This window comes from Plectropomus leopardus, chromosome 21, assembly GCF_026936395.1.
Source record: "Plectropomus leopardus strain MGB_pleo_1.0 chromosome 21, ASM2693639v1, whole genome shotgun sequence".
In the NCBI taxonomy this organism is placed as follows: domain Eukaryota; kingdom Metazoa; phylum Chordata; class Actinopteri; order Perciformes; family Serranidae; genus Plectropomus; species Plectropomus leopardus.
In genome coordinates this window covers 16,695,342-16,717,742 of record NC_142196.1, presented here as the reverse complement: position 1 = coordinate 16,717,742, position 22,401 = coordinate 16,695,342, and the positions used below count along the sequence as shown (strand labels likewise).

At 39.5% G+C, this 22,401-nt stretch overlaps 1 protein-coding gene across 1 annotated transcript in view; it reads right to left on the bottom strand.

Annotated features, from left to right (window-relative positions):
- Positions 1 to 89: 89 nt before the first annotated feature.
- zbtb47b (zinc finger and BTB domain containing 47b) overlaps positions 90 to 22,401 on the bottom strand; it is a 34,491-nt gene continuing 12,179 nt past the window's right edge. The window contains exons 2-6 of the mRNA XM_042510166.2: positions 14,312 to 15,685; positions 11,951 to 12,098; positions 10,320 to 10,435; positions 9,238 to 9,382; positions 90 to 8,661 (exon numbers count right to left, since the gene is read on the bottom strand). Coding sequence (XP_042366100.1) covers positions 8,216 to 8,661; positions 9,238 to 9,382; positions 10,320 to 10,435; positions 11,951 to 12,098; positions 14,312 to 15,685 — 2,229 coding nt within the window. The 3' untranslated portion in view covers positions 90 to 8,215. The remainder of the gene's footprint in view (positions 8,662 to 9,237; positions 9,383 to 10,319; positions 10,436 to 11,950; positions 12,099 to 14,311; positions 15,686 to 22,401) is intronic.

Genomic DNA, 22,401 nt, shown 5'->3' with positions numbered 1-22,401 from the left:
GGCTTAAACATGACACAGTGCAAAAAAAAACAACAAACAAAACAATTCACAATTTGTTTGTACAGACAAAAGCACATCACACATCTCCATTTGCAATAATATATCTATACTGTTTAATATTGAAATGATTTCATTACGCTCTGCTTTGTTACAGACAGTAAACACTAGTCAATAATACAATAAAAGACAGAAAATACAGTCTAATGTTAATAGCACCTCTAGACACTATCGTCCTTGTACGGTTTTTAGTATTTTAATATAGCTGAACTTGACAACTACTGCCTACACATGGTCTTTGTACACCAGAGTTAACTAAGACATAGTGTTTACATTATAAAGTAGAGAATCAGCAAATAACAGTACACAGTATGATTTAACACAGCTGCAGTATGAGTAAGTATGGGAGATGTAGAGGGTACGTGGATAATACATCTTTGAATTGACTATGGCATTGGTGCCTATGGTTATATTATCACATAAATCTTTGCCCAAAAAGGGGAAAAGTCACCATCAAACAAACTTAGAACAGCCAACCAAACTTTCACATGCAAAGTAACCAACATTTGTTTTCCAATTTTCTGGTTTAGTTTATATGGAGCCTCAAAACCGCCAAAATGCAGTAAAACATTAGCAGATGAGTCTAAAATACCACTGAACACATCAATAAATACTGTCATAAAGAAATAGTGTGAAATCTAACTTTATTTTAACCTTAAAAGAGTCTGTAAAAAAGCAAAATACTATTATTTGGGTAACATTTTTAAAGGATTTTAGAGGATTTTGTGGTTAGCCAGCTTGTTAACTTATAAAAAACTCATACAATTATCCCAGCAAGTACACAAAATGCTGATCATTCTTATAATCTACAATACACTACTGTCATGTTTGCTAGCTAAGACTCTGCTATTGTAGGTACGTTATCCTTTACATTTTGTAAATGAGTTTGTGATTTAATGTCTCTTTTCAAACATATTAAGCTTAAATACAAACAGTAGCTTATTTTTAAGTGACTGGAAGTTAAAGGAAAAGTAGTTCTTCTTGAATTTTCACATATGAGAAGCTGAAACCAGAACATTTTGGCTTTTTTTTTTTTTAACAACTAAAAAAGATTGATGGATAATCAGAGGGTTAGGATTATTATTATCAATATGATACATTTTCTGTCTCTACATTTTAATAATTCAACAAACAATATATATATGTATTTTTAATTTTCAGTTCTTTTGACTTGTATGGTAACTTTTTGTCAGTTTTGGGGCTCCATACATTTGTACCCAAAATACGGGAAGCTAAAAACAAAAAAAAATGCTCCTCCATTCTTAGAAAAAGAGCCTTTTTCCAACTTCAAAAGAGTAACAAATTTCTTCAAATTCTTACATACATACAATGTTTTCCCTCCAATATCATCACAAAACTTTAGTTATTGCTACTGAAAAAATAGCAATAATCCCCAAACTTTTCTCGAAGCTAAAGGCCACAGAATCAAATCCTTTTGGATACACACTTCGGCTCTAGAGGCTGAACTCCAAAAACTACAAGTTCCAGTAGAGACCCAACTCGGCAATCCTATAAGCACTCTGCTGTGTACCCACTGCCATGCCTTAATGTTTCAATATGTGACAAACATTTGCCTTGAGTGCAATGCAAAGTGCACAGTCACTGTGGGTCTAGGCACCCGCTTAATCACTGACAAACCCTCATTTAAGGACAAGGGCAGGTCCACCTTTGCCTAATCTAATACAAGCCTTTGGCTGCTAGCCTTAATAAAGGAGAATTTGGCTAATTAAAACACATAAAGCCTACCTGCCTAGAATATAGGACCCTAAAAACTGTGCAAATTTTCCCTTCTCAGCTTCTAAAATCTCAGCTTTACTGCCATGTAACTTTTAAATAAGAAAAACTTACACTTAAAATAATGTAATATTATTTTTTTAGGATTTGGGAGATGTCAGGGCTCATAAATGTCTCTCTCTGATACATTTTAAAGCACAGCTTGATCAAGTGTTGCTTTGATGATGTATCAGATGGGTCTTGTTTGCATTTTAGGGAACACTTGTTCACTAAATAATCCAAGACAAAGGATTAGCATTTAAATTCTGCTTTCTAGGATAAATTTAGACTTCCCCATTTCTTCCAAATGGGGTGTCATGTTTTCAAATATATATATATCTTTTTATATACTTTTTTTTAAAAAACATTGGCCTTTGAAGACAAATCAAATAATCTGCTCAGTGTCATTCACCCCCAAAATAATGAATGTGTGGTAGTTTGTTTGATTTATTATAATACTATTTGATTAATACAACACTGAGTTGGAAGTCTGTAACTTAAGTAGACATTAGTATAATATTTCAATCTGATTCCAAGCAGGTACATATAGTAGTGCTTCTTTTTGCAAGGGCTGAACAAACAGTTTTGATGTCCCTTTGGTCTAAATAAAATGTTGTTTCAGAGCACCTGCCAAGGACACATTTCTGGCAGCGACTGCATTTTTGTAATTTCCTATTATCGTATGCCATGGAAATATTAAAAAAACAAAACAAAAAAACCCCCCACACACCTGCCATCAGCAGATTTCGATTCATATCACTGCTACTGTAACAGCCTTCACACCATACGAGTTTAATTGGAGTATAAAGTGCTCACAATAATTGATATCTTAATCATTACTCAATTTGGCAACTGACAACTTCCTTTACATTTTCTCATAGCATGAAATACAACAGTCACATTTTTAAACTCCTTTAATGGGAGCAAACTGGTGACAACTAAAACTATCTCCTCTTAGTTATGGTGGTGATCGGAGAAAAAGCTGATCAGAAGCAGCCATAACTGCACTGTATGCAAATTTGTGTTTGCTAGGATAGCGAGTGAAAGACCCGCCTTACTCTGTCTTACTCTGCCTCTGATTGGCTAATCCTGACATTCTTCCCCTAACCATAACCAGTCCCACTCCTCTTACCTAATTTAACCAATCAAACCAATAAAGGCAACAAGTACTGGCCACTCATAGGGAGAGCAGGATGGCTCATTCCTTCGCTATCCTAGGATTCGCAAATTTGTGTACTGTAGGGAGGAGTCGAAATACTTGTTAGGGCCCTGACACACCAAGCTGACGACGGGCTGTTAGTCAATGTTATGACCACTGGTGAGCATCTGTTGGCCAAGTTTTGGCAGTGTGTTCTGCCGAATTTTTGTTGATGATGTTGGAGCTTATTTACAAATTAAATTATTCTGATTGGTCCAACTCAGTCCATGAGTAAAGAAAGCAAACGGCTAAAGACAAGAGGGAGTTAGATCAAAACAAGCATGTTATATTAGTTAGGATGATTTTTTTTTTTAGCCTTTGAGCTCTTTAGCAGAAACCGCTGGCAATTGTTTGTGTTATTGTTCGCTGTTGCATGGTAAGTACTCTTTGTTCTTTCAACATCAGGTTATGCTGTTAATGACTAACCATAGACTGTGTAAAGATGGATAACATGACAGATCCCCCAAAGTGTAAAATTTTAATCTCATTCGCCCCCTGCTGTCTGTCTGCAGTATAGGTCATAAAGCCCGCCTCTCCATGTTAATGAATGGGACATAGGCCAAACTAAAATCTCAAAATACACACCAACACAGGTGTTTTGGCGGGAACTCCCCAACCAGGGATATAGCTACTGTGCAGACTCTGGCTCTAAATGACATCAACCATCGTGAGATGGCAATGCCTGTATCTCAGATATTTTAACCTCACATAAGCATAGCAGGGGTAAGTGGGGGGAGTGTCGTCTATCTTTATATACAAGGTATGGTAAACTTGATAACTAGCATCTTGAATCTGTCCAGTCAGTCTTACGGTTTTCCTTTTTGAATGACGAATACAAACTATTTCCACCTGCTGGTATGGACAGTTATTTCCTCTCAAGTAGGTGCAGAAGCTACGCACCAGTTGGTCGTTGGCTGTAGTCAACTTTTTGGCCAAGACACAGGCGATGTAAGGCGACTCAACAGTCAGCCTTTGTCGCCACTGGTTCTTTGATGTCGGTTTGGTGTGTCTGGGCCTTTAAAGAGCGGCACAGTGTCAAACAGGCAGACTGAAACAAACACTAGTTAACGGTGCAGTGAGACACAACTGAGTCCTGTCTGCAACTTCTGCAACTTACTAACCACAAACTGCTCAAATTTGAACAAATAATACAAGGAGATTTTGTTACGGGCATCAATATCCGTACGGTACATGAACATAAAATGTATGCCTTTGGATTCAGCAGGCAGTGTGGAAATACTTTTCTTCTGTACACATCTCTCTCATTTATTGTTCACCTTGTATCTGCAAATGTGTTCTCCATCATGGGCTTATGTGGCAATCAAATTCAAAGTGCATAAATCAGTAGTAATAACTACTATCCCTCCTCCTTTACCATCAGTTACTATCATCACCCATAACACAAAAACATTCAAATCCCTCCGAGCATAAGGCGAATACACAAACTATAACCACAGTATCTCAGTGTTGTCTCTTGGGCTAGTGCTTCTTAAAACAGTGAAGTGGGAATAGCCTTTTCTTATGATCCCAGAGTACTATGAGCATCTCCAGTGATAACTAGAGACACACTATGAATGATAATGTACTCTTCAGGGAGGCTTTTCTCTTTCTGTAGTGTAGCTAACAGAGTGCAGTTTACTATGATACCACAAGAGAGCAACAGTCCTTATGTTTATGTGACGCTGCCTTCAGTCCTCTCTCTGTCAACAACCAGAAGCCCCATCTTCCAATGATTAAAACAATCCTCAGATAGGTATAAAATGCTGGCAGTTACCTCATCAAACTGCTCAAAATGTCTAAATTGTGACTCATTTCTGACCCTGGAGCTCTCTGCCCAGTAAGGCTAAATTGGATTTTTCACAGCCAGAATATCAGAACAATTTAACAGCAGACTTTTCATTTTAAAGGGCAGTCTCAAACTGGACCCTGTACAAAAGCAGCAAATCAAAGTACAAAATGTGTCAGACACACAAACAAACAAAAGAAAAAGTACCATTTTTTAAATGTGGCCCTAACCATTTAACCATGGCAGTTTAAGAAACACGTGTAACTGGGGTGAGCTAAGACGTAAGACTACACTAAGGTGCTTCAATTTGTCTCTTAAATAAAACAATGAACAGCTTATTACATTTACAAAAGCTTATCCACAAATTCCAACTTTCGGTAGTACCAGCCAAGACGCACGTGGGGGCACATTCAAAATGACTTTCCAAATGTAAACATGAGGAATTAATCACGAGGAAGAAACACATCTTAACAATATTTACAGGTTAACGCTACACTACAAGTAGGCTATCTATAAAGTGAGCAAGAGTGCATCAATAGTGCACAGAGACTCTTTTTGGATAATTAATTGATTGAAATGTCAGATTTAAAGGAATTTTTTGACATTCTGGAAAGCAGTAGCTGAGAAGATAGATACAATTCTCATATCTGTATGCTAAATATGAAACCATCGCAAGCAGCCTGTTTCCTAACGGAGTAAGCCCGGCTCTCTCTAAAAGTAACAAAATCAGCTTACCAGCTCGTTTAAAGCTAAAAAAATAAACAGGTTAAATCTTGCTTGTTAAAACCAAAAACAATGTGTAAAAATGTCACATTGCGATTTTACTGGGAGTTAAAACACATGTCAGCCCTTCTAGGACGTTGCAATGTGGTGAACACAAATTCAATCAATTCCTGATTTTTTTTTCCAATCACAGCAACTTTTCAGCATATTTGACCAATTACCATAGTTTCTCACAAATCACAAAACTCACTTCCTTGTTTCTAGTTGTGAAGATGCATACATCACAAATGTCTCACATCACTGCTAAAAACCGTGGGGGAAATGCCCTGATGTTCTGCACGAAAGTGGTGGTGAACTGTTTTACCACTTGCACATTGTGGTGAAACACAAACACTTTTATCGAGCAAAACACAGAACAGGTAATGGCTAAAATGTGTGGACACCAGAGAAGATTGATCACCATGACGGAGGATGTTGCATTCGTCTATTGCAAGTGCTGAAATAATCAAGGTGACTGACATTAAATAATGACGGTTAATGTAAATGTTACTGTGTACATCACAAAGTGATAGCGGTGTGGTTGACTGTTTGTGTGACTAACTGTGTTTAAAAGTTTAGGTATAGAAAATTAATGAATACATTGTTGAACATGGTTTAAAATAAGTTGTCTTCATTTTTTAAATGAATTATACAAAATAGTATTAATAAAAAAAAAGAAACTTTTTTGCAATTTTATAACTTTCACTAACATAGCAACGTGAATTGCAATTTTTTTTTGCAAAGAAAAGCTGCTGTGAAATCAGGCATTTTATGCTGCAAAAATCCCCCAAAATCCCCCAAAATACTGGAGGGACTTATATATTTTGTTCCCTTTGAGCAGAGCCAGGCTAGCTAAAATACAACTCTTTTTAACCCCCAGTAAAAACACAAATTACTGTTTTTAAAAATCTTTTTTTTTAATGGATAAAACCCACAGGATTTTATAGGTTAATTACTAAGTTTTTGGCATTGGTAGGTGATTTTTTTTCACTATAGACAGAGCCAAGCTGGCTATTTCACCCTGTTTCCACTCTTTGTACTAAACTTAGCTAACCAGCTGCTGGCAGTAGCTTTATATTTAACTTAAAGACAAGACAGTGGTATCGAACCTCTCATCCAACTCTCCGCAAGACAGCAAATAAGTGTATTTCCCAAAATGTCAGAGAAGAAAACTTTTTCCCGACAATGATTCAATTCTATTCTTTCAGTTTTACTCCAGTAGATTGATGACAAGTAATTGTCAAAAGTGCACACAGAGCCACAAATGTTCGAGGGGGGTTACATACTGCATGTCCCAAACTTCTACAGATCACTTATAGAAGAAATCGATTAGTTTATAATAGTTGTGTAATCATAAGGAGCCCTTTTAGTGATGCGCTCTGTTGTGCTAAAAGTTTTCACTGTCAGTGCTCTTTGAGAGATTTAGGTATTGGAATATAAGGTTTATTGTTTTATAATATATATCAGGATGAAATGTGCACACTTAATGAGCTACGTAAGCAGGTTTCTGTGAATATTATTATCCCTACGCTCTCTGCAAACTAATTACACAGATCAGGTTTAGTTGGGAAGTGTAAGTTAACATTGACATTAGATTTTTAAACCTACAATTATACTGTAGGTCTGAGTACATTAGGTTTTTACTAACAAGTCACAGAAAAGTGCGATACCGTCTCAAAGCCAGATCTACCGGAGAGGAGCACGCTTGCTTAATGTAAGCAAAAGATGAGAGTCAACAAATTACTCCATCTCCTAACTCGGGGGAAGCTCAAAGCGTTGATTAGCTGAACGTAGATCTTCATCTCACATCTCTGCCTCATTTCTCACTCTCTCTCTCACACACACACACAAGCACGCACACACACACACAGCATTGCTCAGCCAACTGTCCACGCATCCCAACTTCTCTTGCGTCCTTACAAATTGACGTAACGTGCCACGAATTACACACTATTACAATTATAAAAATTGAGACAATTAGGAGTACATTTTAAATATCACTAGAGTTAAATGTAAGGTGCAGGATCGATTATAAATGCTGTATAACATTTTCTAACTATAACAGGTGAGCTAACAGGATTTGGTTACTGGCAATGCCATATACATGTATATGCTCAGAGACAAGTCAGCATTTGGTTATTGCTGGGTCAGACCAGAACCACTCGCTACATATTGGCAGAGAACGATCAAAAATAAAACATTTAAATCTCATCAGAGTGTGGTTCTCGCTCGACTGATGACTCCTCGTATGAGTGAGGATTCAGGAAACTCTCCCTCCCACTTTGTAAAAGATGCTACAATCAATGCATTGTGCAAGGCTCTGGAGAGATGTGTGTGGTGGCGGAAAATCCCAAATGAAACCAGAACAGAGTCGTGAGACTCAAAGAGAAGCGCGGTGACGACACGTCCTACTGGACTCTGAGGTTATCTATTGTATTTAACAGAGTAAAAAATAACTATTTCTTATTGTGGAAGGTGTATGTATGTTTTTTCATGAGGCCTCCGTGTAGCCTTCAGAAAGTTTTTTCCCCTCAGTGTAAATGTCACTGAGGTGCATCACTCTCCTGCTGCAGGAGTCCTCTTAAAAGCTCTACGAAAAACAAAAGTAACAAAAGTGCTTTCGATGCTACAGAGATTTGTTAGTTGTTGGAGTTCATCCTACCGGCAGAGAACAGGGGAGGCGGTGGGGGTAAATGAGGGGTGGGAGGCAGCCCCCCCATGGAGTGCAGCAGGGGGAGAGACAGCTGGGTGCCATGGAGGGGGTGTGGGCTTGAGGCAGCAGCGGGTGTGGTCGCAGACGTGGCAGGGAGCGCCGTCCCCAGCTGCACCTGGCTGGAAGAGTCCACGACAGGTGAGGCCAGAGGCTGATGGAGGCCGAGGGAGTCGTTGCCATCGGTAACCATGGGGTTGCTGACACGGAAGCATTTTTCCCTGTGGGCCTTGAGCATGTTGGAGAAGCGGAAGCGCTGGCCACACACCTCGCAGGGGTAGGGCTTCTCCCCAGTGTGGGTGCGGCGGTGGCGCTTCATGTTGGGTCGGCTCGTGAAGCTCTTCCCACAGATCTCACAGATGTACGGCTTCTCTCCTGCACACAGACACACAGTATTGTGGAGTTTTTGACAGTCTTTAAGCTCTGATTTTTTGTTTTAGCTCTTGTAACACCCGCCAACGTAATAACAACCCACAAACGTAATACAAATCTGCAGCTTTTAATGTAATAATCTCACATTTTTTCCACATGTAATAGCAGTTGCCTACTACAAACATACTACGCATCAGCTATTACATTTGCAAAAATTTCTTATGTGTGTTGGTAGTTCACAGAATTGTTTTGAGGCACATAAATATCTTGTTTAAATAGATTTTTTTTTTTGCATAAGCAAAACGCCACAAACATAACAAATTAGGTACTGTGGCTATAGTAGGCAAATGCTATTACGTTTGCGGAAAATGTAAAGAAAGCTACATTTGTTATTTATTTCATTTGTGGGCTGTTATTACGCTGGTTAGTGTTAAAGCTCTCATCCCATAATATTTTGACACAGCAGGCAGCCGTGTTTTAGCAAAGAATTTCTAAAAACCTACTATACACTATCTGTCCAGCATAAAGTAAGCAACTAGCTGGTGAACATACTGGAGCACTGCAGCAGAAGTGACTCACCAGTGTGTGTCTTCATGTGTTCGTCAAAGTACTGTTTCATGTTGAAGTCCTTTCCACACCACTGGCACATGAACTGCTTGTGTCCGATGTGGATGCTCATGTGGGAACGCAGCTGGTATTTGTACTGGAAGCGCTCACTACAGTTCTGAAATGGCACACAATGAGCATTTTTACACAAACTCTGAAAAATCATAAAATAGCTCCATAAATGATAGTCACAAGAGTACTCTGCGGGTTTTAGTCCATTCCATTCGTGGAAAATGTGGTGCTAAATAAAACTGATCCATAACTCAGACATTTCAATCTTGTGGCAAATTTAATTCAAATCTCATATGCGAGATTTGTTCTTGTAAAACACATTTTGACAGATTTCAGTGATAAAATCAAAAGTATTTATTGTGAAATATGAAGTTTATTGATTGCACGCATTAAGTTATGCAACCCAGAATATGTGAATAGATCCCATATGGCAAACAGCCCAACTGTGAAAATTTGAAGTCTCGTGTCTCAAAACTTCAAATGATTTAAAAACAAAAGAAAAAGTCTTTTCTTTAAAAGGAGTAGTTTGACATAGTACGGTAAATATGACACTCCAGCCAGCAGCAGGTAACATAACTTTTTTTAACCTTAACCTTTTTTCCCCCACTTTGATTTCTGGTCAGCAACATTATTTTTGAGTTTTTCAAAAGTATTTTCTTGGCACTTTGAGCACCACAAGCCGAGTGCCATCTAATGTGAATATTTTGGAGAGAAGGCAGAAAATCTTAACAGCCAATGTCTCCAATACTGGACATCTCACCAAAATAATTTATACTACAGTTAGCAATAGAACTACAGGTAAGATCAGAAATATATATTTTTGATTTTTGGTTGAACTGTACCTTTAACATAAATATTCTACAAGCAGCGGCCATAAAGAAACTTATTACTCAAAATTACAATGTAGACACCAATCATTTCAGAAATGACTGGTTTTAAACTGGTGGAAATCTCAGTTGCAGTGAAACTCTTCATGTGAGTCAAGTGGAGAGCAGCAGCAGCAGCAGCAGCAGCAGCAGTGAGTGTATTAACGGAGCTCAAACCTCACACTTGAAGGGTTTCTCTCCTGAGTGCTGCAGAGAGTGAACCTTCAGGGACATGCTGCGCTTGAACGACTTCCCGCACGTCTCACAGGTGAACGGCATGTCCTTCGTATGGGCTAAACACACCCCAACACACACACGCACAAACACACAGAGCACAAGATAAGTTAATGGTATTCAATACTGAGGCACTCAATAACAGCGGGAGGACAAATAAGCAAACTGCTGCTCTAAAATAGCACTTAAAGAACAACGCTGATGCTTTTTTGCTGGCTAATTACGATGCTAAGGACAATGGATGTGTCTCATCTGGTAAATAATCTATTTCCCCTGAAGTTTCCACACTGAACTCCAAAGTCACTTCTTCAGTCAGAAGTATAAATACTATTCGGTGACATACCTACCATGCTTTGTACTAACCCTTCTTTTATATGGAAGCAAATAGGGTAGATCATAGCTTCAGTGTTGCATACACAGATCTCTGTTGACAATATTCCTGCGCAAATTTTAGCTACACATATAAACTAGAATTTACGCCTTACGGTCGTAAACATCGGCGAAACAGTCAAGCTGCACTTACAGTTTACATCAATGTCAGTGAAAACATGGATGCTTCACACTCATCAGCAGCACAGAAGATCTATACAACAGTTTTAAGGTGAGCATCCAAGATGAGTGTCACCAGTTCCGTATCTGACCGAGTGTTTCCCCTTCTGTTCCTGAGATATGATGTTGAATAATGGCCAGAAAAGTGTTTTTGCAGGTGATTACGATGTCACAGTGAAGCTGATCTTTGACCACTTAGATTAAAAATGTCATCACTTCAACATTTTATCCTATTACACATGTTGTCATAAACAGTGTATGACTTCTTAAGTTATGGCCAAAAAGATGTTTTGTGAGGTTACGGTGACCTTTAACTAACAAAATCTATTCAGTTCATCGCCGGGTCCAAGTGAACATTTGTGCCAAATTTGAAAAAAAAAAAAATCCTGCGATAACACTGTTATAAGAATGAGACAGACAAGGTTTCAGTGACCTTGACCTTTGACCACCAAAATGTAATCAGTTCATTGTTGAGCACAAATGGATGTTGATGCCAAATCTGAAAAAAATTACCTAACGGTGTTCTTAAGATATTGCATTTACAAGAATGAAATACAGTGACAGTGACCTTGACCTTTGATCTTTAACCAACAAAATCTATTCATTTCATCTTGGCCTCCAAGAGGATGTTTGTGCCTAATAACAAAATATTGCAACAGCTGCACATTCACATTCATAAACATGAATTTTGGAGAAATTATTTTATATTTTTACAAATGAACACACTCAGTTCAGTTTTTTTTCACATGCATTCAAAATGTGATATACAACTTCAGGCTGAGAAATGATTTATTTCACAAGCTCAAATGACCCTTATTTGCCTCCATACTTTTACCACTGAAACTTAAATGGACACAGGGAATGAGGTAAGCCCGTCTGGGAAATGAGATGCTTATCTCCCAAAAAGTGGAAGAGGAAAGCTACACCCAAAACAAATCCTGCACAACAATCAGTGGAAAAGGAAGCCCAAAGTAACAAACAGAAAAAAGCGACCAACCAGGATCGCTAATGTCACTGCCACTCACCGACCATGTGCTTCCTGACGTGAGCCATGGTGTAAAACTTCTTCTCACAGATCTCGCAGGAGAACTTCTTCTCGGCGTAGCCATGGACGATCTTGTTGTGCTCATGTAACGACCACAGCTTTTTGAAGGCCTTGCCGCACGTTACGCACTTACAAGAAAAAATAGAAGAGGGAGCAAAATATAGTTATTAATGGAGCTATTTGGGTATCATCTGGAACAGACTTTACAAACACAATCCAGGTGTGTGAGCTTACACAGATACTTGGGCGTGCACTGTACCAAAAAAGCAATTAGAGTCAGTAGATTAAAGCAGCAAATGATCTTCAAAACCACAGCGGGAGTCCAGCTGCTCACTGCAGAGTGGAGGTACTGAGACATATCAGAATTTATTATTACTGACTGCTGAGTTACTGACTGTGATCGGTGTTAATATATTTACATAATTGCAGCTGTGCATGTACTAATTATTTACCAAATAAAACCTTAAAAGCTGAGACTCCTACTATAGCACAGAGCATACGTTTGTGTCTGAAGGGGGGAACAAATTATGATAAAGCTTCTATAATAATGAGAGCCTAGCAAAAGTAATTAGACAAGCTGAGTTAATTCGTGTATCATTAATGCAATAACCCCAATGAAAATGATATTTAGTTTCACTGATTTTACTCTTGACAATAGAAGATGTTGGATTTACATCCTTAACCATATATCAATTATTGTATCAAAAGTATTGTCCTTTACTTGTCTTAACTTGGACTGATGTTTACATCCTTAAAAAATAATATAAATAATATAATAATATAAATAAAATATAAAAAATAATATAATTACACCTTGTCACATCTGAATCGAAACAAAAAATTCTAAGTTTTTCCCCTAAAACATGCAGAAGAATGTTCTTCTTTCAGCCCAAAGGAGTGACTTTGTGTCAAGCTGCATTCAGCACCATCTACAGTAGCTCCACCAATCAGGGGGCAAAAGGTGACCCAGATGAGTGTGTCAGCATTTTTACAAACTCTGAGCTTCTTTCATCCTGCTAATGACAGCTGGCCAGAGGGTTACAGAGATTTTACAGAGTCTCTTCAGTAAAGGCCTATTAAAGTAAGAAAGTAGCACAGCAAATCACATCTTCACAAAATTTTGTTAAAGTGGCTCGGTGCTCATGGGTGGAAGAAACACTGATTTTTTTTATGCATTTTGACTTTCTCATGAAAGAGTACGTTTGGTTGTAAAAGTCAGTAATAGGGAATTCAACCCAATTCTCCACATTATGATCAGCAATTACAATTTTGTAAGAATGTGTGTACTCTTCTTACAGCTGAAACAATTGGATAGTGAAATGTAACAGATGTAAACATGTGCATAATGTTTCATTTCTAAGCTAGGCTGCTTAGCTCAGTGCATCTGAAAGCATACACACCACTGTCTATTCACACAAAAGGATGTCGAACTAAAGCACTAACATTGGGTATGTAGTGCATTGTTTGTAAATTTTGGACACAGCGAATGAGTTTTGGTGAGGATTGCTGAGCATGAGCAACTGCAGATAGATACAATCCGACCTGCACCTCTTGGCTTAAAAGCTACAGTACGGAAGCTTCTTGGTTTCTATAAAATTGAAGGGAATAAAGAGGAGAGCAACACTTTAGGCAAGTAAGTCCACCAGTTTGTTTTAATTATGGATCATTACAAATAAGCTATGTTTTAAAAAATTTTTTTTTGACATCAAGATGCCTCAGTTATTGTTTTATTATCCCATTGAAGTCCTCTGAATTCAACCCAATTCTCAGCATTATGAATTAGATTGAATTGAATCCTGAGGTCCGTCGAGATTCCCACCTTTATTGGTGGTGTAGTGAGTGCTCACAGTGATAGTTGTTGATCTGTTCTAGTTGGTGCAGCGAGAAAAGGGGCAAAAAATGAGTGCGTCTACCTGCATGTCATGTTTTCATCACTGCTGATCGGACCTGATTAGAGCTGGAGCGGATAAATACCTGTGAATACAAGAGTCATTTGCCTCGGGAAAAATTGCTAACTGTAGCCTTTCCCACTACAGCCACTGAGAGGGAGTTAGCGGTTTTTCTGTCCAGAATTGACCACTGGACAGAAAAACCGCTAACACCCACTTATAACTGCTTTCCATTCCCTCTAAGGTCAGGACTGTGGAGACAGCTTTGTGTGTCAAATTTCACTGAAGTTGAATTCAACATGAAATATTAGCATGGATTTACTCGGGCCCCCAACGAGCAAATCTAGTGATTGCCGCTTATCCATTAAATGTGAAAAATGACAGTTCTAAAGTGTAGTGGGAGCGCAGAATGCAGATTTTAAAAAGTGTGGGGGATGGCGGTTGAATCGTACCTGGATGCTCTTCTCACAGTCCGTCTGTTGGTGCAGCAGCAGCTCGCTCTCCAGCAGGAAGCGTTTCCCACAGTTGTTGCAGATCTGCATGCGGTTGTGAGTGACGTTCATGTGTTTTTCCAGGTACCAGCGGTTGTTGAAGACTCGAGGGCATTTCTTACACGGGAAATGTTGCTTCTCCTCCAGCCTCACTTTCTGGCCCAGGCTCTCTGCATCCAGCGTCCTCTTCCCGCCCTGCCGCTGGTTGGCCAGTGTGGCCTCTGCAAGAGTCTGTCGCATGGAGGCGGTTGTCCCTGCCATGGCGAAGGCTCTGGTGCCCCGGCGAGGTCGATCCAACATGGCCGGCTGCTCCAAGCCTGGAATGTTTAGGGTGTTCTCCTCCTCTTCCTCATCTTCCTCTTCATCTTCCTCTTCGCTGCTCTGACCCAGTATGTCCCCCCTCTTCAGGTTCAGGTCATCATCCTCTTCTCCAACTGTGTCATCATTCTCCACCTCGTTGTCCTCATCGTCTTCTGAATCTCTTTCATCGTCATGGCAACGTCCAAACATGGTAGCCTCTGCGGCTGTTGCCGATTTGCTCTCCGAACCCTTTGACACGTTAAGTGTCTGGTTGTTGAGGTTGACTTCAACAATGATCTGGTCTCTGTTGAAGGAGGCGTGGCCGTCCGCGGTCTTTGACTCCTCCCCATTGCTCTCAACTTTGCACAAAGCAGCCACACCTGTGCTCGCCCCCCCGTCCTCCTTCTGGTAATACTGCTTCTGCTGGGAGGCCGTCTTTCCTGAGTCCTCCACTCTAACAGAGAACGGGCTGCTGCCTTCCCTTTTGTACACCCTCCCCAGCTCTGACTCCTGTTTTATCTCCGAGTACAGCTGACTGGAGGGCATCGCTACAGCAGCTGGGTCACCACCGCCGAGCCCTTCCTGATTGGCCATATCTGCGCAGGTGCTTCTCAGCGAGTGGCTGCTGATGAGGTCGCGACAGGAGGCTGCAATGTCGCTCATCTGAAGCAGGGTAGCGGCGTTGAGCACGTCGCGGACAGTGCGGCTGCTCACCAGCAGTTTGGAGGTGTAAATGAAGTTGAGGATTTGCTGCAGGCCCTGAGAGGTCAGGGCGTCCAGCGACAGGTCCACCCGCCGCAGCTGTTTGCTTTGGGCGAAAAGGGAGTGAAAGAAAGGGCTGTAGGCGGCCAGCACACCCTTGTGGGCCGGGAAGGTGCTGTGCTGACGCACCAGAACGATGTCGACGTCACACAGGTCAGGCTGGAAGAGGCGCTGCTCGTTCAGCCTGTCCATCAAACAGGTGAAGTGCAGAGCCACATCCTCCACCAGGGAGAACTCAGCAGAGGGGAAGTCTGTGGTCTTCTCCACTATGAGCTGCAGACAGAGAACATGATGGAGGGAGAAAGACGGAGAAAAAGATTACGATAGAAAGGACTTTATCATGGGGGGATATGATCATTTAAAGTTTTGGACTGGAAGCCAATTAGATGTCCACAGCAGTGTGTTGCTGCTGTTTTTTTTATCATATTAGTTTATATGCTTATGGTGTTTTTGTTGTTGTTATTTCACAAAACATCCATTCATTCATTTTCCGTAACTGCTTAACACTGCAATTGTGTACCATGACTAATAAACATGACCATGACGATTTAGACATTTGGCCCGCTGTTTTCATTTTGTTTGTTCACCTGTGCAAACAAGGCATTGCAAAAACTTAGGCTATAATTTTTGTGGTATTTGGCATTGATAGATGCTGTTCATTTGCTCCTTTAAAACAAACATTTAAGTAAATAATAGTTTAACAAGTTCTGTTGACTAGCCCTTTTTGTTGAAGCTCTCAACCACATCATCATGCAGATGGAGCTGCGGAAATAAGGTAAGTTTCCCACTTTTTTGTTTGTTTTCAGCCATAAAAAGCAATGCTGATTTCACTGACATTACTACAAAAGCATAATGAATTCACATGAGAAAAAAAAAAAGAATTCTGAGAAAAGTTTTCATGAAAAAAGTTGTTTTTCTGAAATAACAAGATTATAATCTCAGACTCTGCAGAAATGTTTCATGCTCTTGCTTTTCCGAAATAATAAAATAATAACCTTGTTAATTCAGAAAGATTAGAATTTACAACATTATGATCTCCTTTCAAAAAAGCAGAGCAGAATTTTAAAAGCATTATACTGCTGTACATAACGTTTTTCATAATTTTTCCTCATTTTTTTTTTGCAGTACTAAAATCTGACCTCAAAGTAGAAGTATAATTATTGCTGAAATAAGTTTTAGATTAATACATCCTAAAGCAGTTCTTATGATTTCCAGTCTGTTAAGTGCACTGCACCAAGTCACAGACTGCATGCATGCTGCATGATACGAGTAAAATCTAAAAGGTGTAACACTCAGCGCTCTGTGCAAGGTCCTCAACTTCCCAAGGTGGGTTTATTTTAGCACAGGAAGGGCAGGGTTTCGATCCAGACGGGATGTGAGTGGGGACAGAGCAGCAAACAGAGCAAACACACACATACTCACACGCATATGCGATGTGCAACCATGCGCAAAAAACACAAATGCACACACACACACACACACACACCACACACAACAAACACAAACACAGTGTCTGGTCTCTGCAAGGACTGACTGGTCTGAGCATTGGTATTCTGTGCCATCTCCCCCCCATTAGCCGGCTTTCTCAGCACACCCACTCACTACACTGTCCCCGAGGAATGGAGAATTATGCACAAGACAAAACACGTCCGGAGAAATAATTAGGGAAACCATGCCGAATAAATACTAACTAACCCTGCAAACAATTAATGGAATTTATCATTCTAGGCATCTCTTGAAGGCAGAATAGGAGCGAGTATTCATATAAACCTTGTTTGGGCTGGAGATGATATAGCTGTGAGCCATAATTACACCTCTACATGTCTTATTTTTCAATATTTACCGTTGTATTTGGGGAAAATACAGCAATAAAGAAAAAAAAAAGGCAATATACTAAATTAACAATTCATTTTAGGACAATAACTATTAAGGCATTTACTTAAAACTGCAATAAATGAGTTTTAATTGCACAACAAAGACAGTTAATCATTCTTGTTTCTTTCCCTGCTGCCAAACATATATTGTCTTTAAGATAAATGAAAATGACTTTTCATTGTTAAAACTGGAAAATGGATTTGCATTTGGGCCTAACCTTGAAAATCTGGCCTGTTTGAAGAATTCAATTATGGACGTGTTAGATTTATTCATAGTTTTGAGCTGCTAAATTGGACTTAGCCAGAGAGGAGTGGAGATCGGGTTATCTCTCCCTGTGCAAGGCTACAGACGTCGCCCAAGGGCAAAACGCTGCAGCCTTAATCAGATCAAGTGTAAGTTGCAGACTGGAAGTTATGCTGCTTTAGTGATAACGATCAGCATCTTCTTCTGAGATTCACACAGGACAACAGTGTAGAAGATTAAATTCTATAGGATGAACATAACAGATTCAAAACATTGATAGCTTCGGGTCGATATAAGCGAACCAACTATGTTTTTAAGCTTCACTGCAGGATGTATTTTCATGTAGATTTTTCTCCTTTTAACAAATCACTATGTGATCTCCTTAATCCCTTGACACCTATTCTGATATCTCTTCAGGATGTTTGGGCAATCATTAATGGGTCTGAAAATTTGATCCTGGGGATTTGAAATGCAAAATAATGATGTCTGCCACATGCACCTATAAAACAGGACTCCAAATGAGTTCCCAAATGATTTCACCACTGTCTGCCTCAATTCTGAGTGTGCAAAGGGGCATTTTGAGCACAACCTAATTTTTCTGCATGCATATAAGCTATATTTTTGGGCGAATTATTATCAGGTGATGAATAATTCAATTTGAGCAAACAAAAATCCTGTCTGTGCTTAATGTATTTGCATGTTTTCTATCATCCACATAAGCTGACCATAATAATCTGTCTCACTCAGCTTCCCTCATAATTACCCTTTTAATTTAGAACAAAAAACATTTTAACTGCATTATTTACAATTCATTTTCAACTAAGTCCACACTGCGATACAACAATGCTGCTTCTTCGTTCCCATAGCTTCTACATCGATTAGCCAATCAACCGATAGGGATGCTAACTTTTTGCCTTGGAGGACATGTAGCTTTAGCCTCTCTGTTTGTGATATCATATACATAGCAGTTAAGTGAATATTTAGGGATTTTTACATGGTTGTTTAAAACTTACCAGATGAAAACATTAAAAAGTCAGTTGGGGACAACATGGAGCGATGTCGCTAATTAGCCAGCTAGCTACAGATCAACTGTCGAAAATGCCACCTAGAAAGGAAAAGCATACTTTTGTTTAATTCTGTGTAAAATACAACACACAGTGTCTAAATTTTGATTGGTAGCTTAACATACCAGTTGTTATTATAAACTGTGCTGTGCAGTAACAGTAACAGGGCTAACTTTCAATTTTTGTTAGCAGATGTTAGCTAGCTACCTACAAAGACAGCTAAGCTGCAAGCTAATTATGTAGAGACTAACTTAAACTTAACATATTTTTAAAACTGTGTCTACCATGGATGTAGTATTAGAGCTGGATACCACAAGATGGCACCTGTTTAGTCTAATGAGGATTGCTCACCTGGCACATACGCCAAAAAGGTTTCTAGCTTCTGGATTTACGTCTGGGGAACGCTGCCCATTACATACCCTAAAACTTCAATTGATAGCCTGATAGCCAGGGCTTTTATTTGCTTAAACCTCAAAAGGGTTATTTTGGGACAGGCATCTATATGGGATGAGCTTTTGATGCCTTTCACACAAAACTGTTGCTTAGCAAAGATGGGAAATACAATGAATATATTTATTTAACCTTCTGAAACGTGGGCAAATTTATTTATTTATTTTTTTTAAAAAAAGGGAAGCAGGCAATGAGCAACAAAAGAAGAAAAAAATGACCCAAATAGAATAAAATGACCTGAATTTTTTTTTTAATTGTAATAATTCTGTAAAATAATTTTAAATTTATCATTATTATAAATATGAATATAGTTCACAGGACATATATGTAAATACTGTTCTTGTGAAAACTGTTTGACAATGCTCAGAATTAAAGCATGAACATAATGCAAAAATACAGGGATCTTTTGTTTTTGGTTTTTTTTAAAAAAATAAATTGCACATCTTGTCTTTCTACAGCAAAAAACATTCATTTATTGCTGAATGAAAGACGGCTTACAATCTGTGAATGACTGCATTATTTTCATCCAGACAGATGCTTTAAAATCATTTAATCCAATAGGAGATGGGTATAGTTGCCATGCAGCTGTCAAGTCCATCACAATATGCAATAAAAATGAAGCCGTCTTGTCACATTTCATCACAAACACCACTCTCACCAAACAAATTGAGCGAGTACCTTGCAATTAAAGACCGCACCCCGCTCCCTCGATCTTTGTCTGTCATTATCTCTCACCCCTTTTCTCCCCACCTCCCCTCTTTCCCTGGAAATGTCAGGGAGAGTGCTTGTTTGCTGTCATTAGAGGGAGCGCCACCTTTAACCAGCCTCTCAGTCAGATGTCTCTCAATACATTATTCATATTTGGCCTGACCGTGACAAACACGCAGCGGGGGGATTACTGACGCACCCAACAAGAGGTGTCATTTAAACAGGCTTCAATCAAAGCTCCCCTTCCACACTCATTTAATCTGCCAAACACAACATGCGAGGGGATCCACTTGAATTGTAGAGGCCACAAAGGGACTGTTGCACACAGCAACTCTCAAGGTTGATGCCTTTTAATCCAACAACGTTATTTATTTAACTGTTAAGATTTTAATGTGCCCTTTACATGCTATAGAAAATGAGAGTTTGGCTAGAAACAACATGAAGAACAGGATTTATGCCATAAAATCGTCTTCATATTCAGAATTCAGGTTGGACATAGGGGACACGGCCCTCTCAGTATTTAGAACGTGATTTTGTCCCACCAAATAAAAACAAGAAAGTAGCAGAGGGCTTTTATTTTGACAAAACTGAAGACATTTCCACCATAGATTGATGCAGAAAAGGCAAAAACTGGTGCATAATAATTCACCAAAATGCAGGAAATTAAGTGTTTGATGCTCAAAATTTTCCAGAGGAAAGACCTTAAACCCCCTGATTTCATGTTTCCCAAATGTTTAAATGAAACCTGCAGCCTTTTTTACTAACTGAACACATACAGACCAAATAACCATGACATCGCACAACTCCAGGTAAACAACTGGCATTAGATTGCAGAGATATGAAATCAGCAAACTTGGTAATTTCTAGTGTCATTTTTAGCTGTATCTTTTAAAAATTTACACTGTGATGCTATTTACCCGACGTCTGCTGTGCTTGTTTTTTGCACTGTAGCTTTGCTAGCATCTTTGATAAATCAAATCTACCAGCAGACCGGCTGAGTGATGTACTGCTCTGTGTGGCAGCTGCTGCAAAAAAGTATTTTAGCAACCTAAAAAACATCAATCAGTTTAAGTGTACGCTATATTTGGAACTTTTTCACCGCTTCGTCATACACACTAACTGTCCAGAAAGCAGTAGACCAGCTTCTCTGTTCTAAAATTACTGTTTTTGTCAGCGTAGTCTGGTGGCTTTGAGACAATGGCTTCATTTCACCATTAAAAAGAGCTGTCTGACAGCAAAGTAAAGTGGTGAAAATATTCTATATAAAGCGCAAAACTACAGTTATGTATTTAAGTGGAATGTTTAGCTGGCTAAAAACTGACCCATTAAGGCAGCATTTTCTCAGCGCCGTATCATTTAATGTACAAGATATGGGGATTTTTGTTACTTTAAACAAAGATGATTTGGTCCGTCGGTTCAAGGTGGGAATATTGCACCATTATGCCAACTCGCCATTCAACGCTGTGGCCCTCATGCAAAGCATGTTCTGTATCCATGCACTAGAGGGTGACACCCTGTGTTAGACATCACACCTGTCATGTCTCTTGCTTTTCAGCGATGCCAGCATGCTATCTAAAAATCACGCATGGGAGCGAACTGATGCCACCGTGGTTTGGTTCCGTGTAAAAATGCAAAGGTGGTATAGAAAAGGGACTTAGTAGTACTCCTAAAGTGTAAAAAGGGCTGCCGTCTTCAGCAGCAGATTTAATCACTGATCCAACCTCATCAAAATGGCACTTTTTTATTCCTTTTTCTACTCAAAATTATACTAATTGGCCTGATGAATGCTCTCTAATTGAAAGTCACAACTCGGAAAGGTCACAACTGACACAAAACCAAATCTGTCCATTGTTTAACTGCTCTAATGGGGTTTCACTTAAGTATGTGTCAGACATCATATTTGCCCAACTTTGGAGGGCTGATGCATTTTGGAAAGATAATCAGGCATTTAAAAAACACTTCCCTGATCAGCCTGATGGCGATGCTTTAATTAAAATTTAAAGTTTCAAACTTTGAAACTACTTTGCTGCTAATCCAGTTTCAGATGGAGCCATGATGGATGATGCACAGGATTACTGCTTGGCTCAAGAGGAGGCTGCATCATCCAAGAGAGGAAGAAAATGGGGTTAGCTAATTATTGGATTGCTGGTGCTTTTCAGCGATGGTCAGACTCATTGGTGCAAGGCGAGCTCACAGTCAACGTGTCAGTCACGGCTTGTGATATAAAAGTAACTGGTAGATCTTCACCCAGCTCAGCCATGTCAGGGTCGGTGGTATGCACTTGGCAGCAGCCTGACTCGTGGACCTGAGCCAGACAGAGCCGAGGCGGAGAATGAAATCCCTCTTTCTAATTTGACTTTCACTGGTGAGAATGCCCTTTTCTTCCCCACACCTTTGCACCGGAGGGCCCGTGTGGATTTACTACTCAGTAAAGTCTGCATCTCCGTCACTGTGCAGCCACAGACTGGCGATGTGTGCCGTGACCTCTGCAGAGCTGCCATTTTAAAAGTTCCCCCGTATGTTCACTATAATGTAGCTGACACTGACTGTGAGGCCACCTGTAGGAGCAGCGCATGTAAATCTAAGTAGTAAAAGTGAACAGTGTCTTAAATTTTCATCCTTTTTAGTGTTTTCTCTTGCATGCATTTC